The 1661-nt window shown below is 22.4% G+C and overlaps 1 protein-coding gene across 1 annotated transcript in view; it reads right to left on the reverse strand.

Annotated features, from left to right (window-relative positions):
- The window catches only part of LOAG_18638 (guanine nucleotide-binding protein G(o) subunit alpha), a gene marked incomplete at both ends in the record, with an annotated part of 8144 nt that extends 7009 nt beyond the window's left edge, over positions 1-1135 (reverse strand). The window contains one exon of the mRNA XM_020451302.1: positions 994-1135. Coding sequence (XP_020304925.1) covers positions 994-1135 — 142 coding nt within the window. The remainder of the gene's footprint in view (positions 1-993) is intronic.
- Positions 1136-1661: the final 526 nt, after the last annotated feature.

A 1661-nucleotide genomic window follows, 5' to 3' on the forward strand; every position in this document is an offset into this window, starting at 1 on the left:
TTTTCTTCCTCAATTCTTTATTAAAAAAAAAAGAAAAAGAAAAAGGGAAAGAAATAATGAAATTATAACAGAAAAGTATTTGAGAAAATTACAGAAAAATGGAAAGAAAAAAGAAATTACAAAAATGAGAAGAAGAAGTAAATGAAAAACGACAAAAATTGCATGCGAATTTTAAGTTAATTCAAAAATGTCAAAAATTTTAAAAATTGAAAAATTTGATTCTTTTTCCTTTTTTTTAAAAAAAATTATTTAACCAATTTACTAAAATCATTTGAGAAAATTAAAAGAAAAAAAAAGCAGAAAAAAATTCTTATCATTCTTTCTTCATTCATCTTCAATAGTTTTCTACCAAAGAGGAAGACGAAAAAACATATTTTAACAAATGAATAAATAATTTTAAATATTTTTTTGATAATTGATAAATGATTTTCTATCGTTAACCTTTTATTCGATTTGAAATAATTGATGAGTATTAAAAGAGTGTAAAATGATCAAAGTAAGTTTAAGCTAGTCAAAAAATAATTATAGAATTTTTTATAATTCAAAACTATTATCGGATATTTAAATTTAAACATGTTGTTATTGACCAAATTTTCGGAAAATTGCTGGATGTTTTTTAAAAATTTAGCAATAATCTTCAATTTTTGAACAACATAATTGATAAAGGCATTTAATTAAATTCTTTGGAAAAAAATCTTTAATAATTAAATTAAACTGATTCAAACATTTAAAAGGAAAAATTATTCATTTTAAAATTTGGTCACTAAAAGGAAGAGATAACAATACAATCGCCTGTAATGATTTATATCACTTAGATATCTTATTTTTTGATTCGCTTATCAAATGCATAATGATAAATGATAAGCAAAAAGTGATAACATGTGGTACAGTAAATGGTTGTACTGACAATATGATAATTTAATAATTATTAAATAAATAAGCAATTAGAATTTATATTAAATAAAAAATGAATAGAATGAAACTTTTACTTACCTCTCGACTACGATCACCGAATGGTACTACTAAATTACTCATGGCACGAAGGATTGCAACCAATGATTGTACCGTATTACTATATACAACCGGTTTATATTGTTTGTAATCTTCGGCCGTAAAACCTGATTCATGAATAATCCTATAAAATCATTCAGGAAATTATTCTACAATGAATACACAATTTATATTATATATTTAATATTTTTATACTAATAATACGACATTGAAAATTTATAAATAAATTATGATTTTTTTTAAATAAATTATTTAATAATACATTATTAAACGTTACAGTACGCATTTTTGCTTACAGTGCATCGCTTACAGTATTTACAACAAACGATGATACTTATAATTTAGCATTATTATAATTTTGACAGTAAATATCATTTTTAGGCACTACAGTAAATCGATATTAAATGCTACAGTATGCTAATTTTGCCTACAGTCAATATACGCTTTATAATACAGTATTATATCAATTGTTCGAGCATCAAATTTAAATTAAACAATCAGGTGTTTGAAAAAGTTTTAATCGTTTCAAATAAAAGGCAATTACTTAATTTATCCAAAAATATTAATGTTACTACTAATATGCAAATTATTAAGTAAACTGACAAAGCTTATAAGAACTACTGGAATGGGAAATGTTGTAGTAAGTAAAT

Source organism: Loa loa, assembly GCF_000183805.2.
Source record: "Loa loa unplaced genomic scaffold supercont3.415, whole genome shotgun sequence".
Lineage (NCBI taxonomy): Eukaryota > Metazoa > Nematoda > Chromadorea > Rhabditida > Onchocercidae > Loa > Loa loa.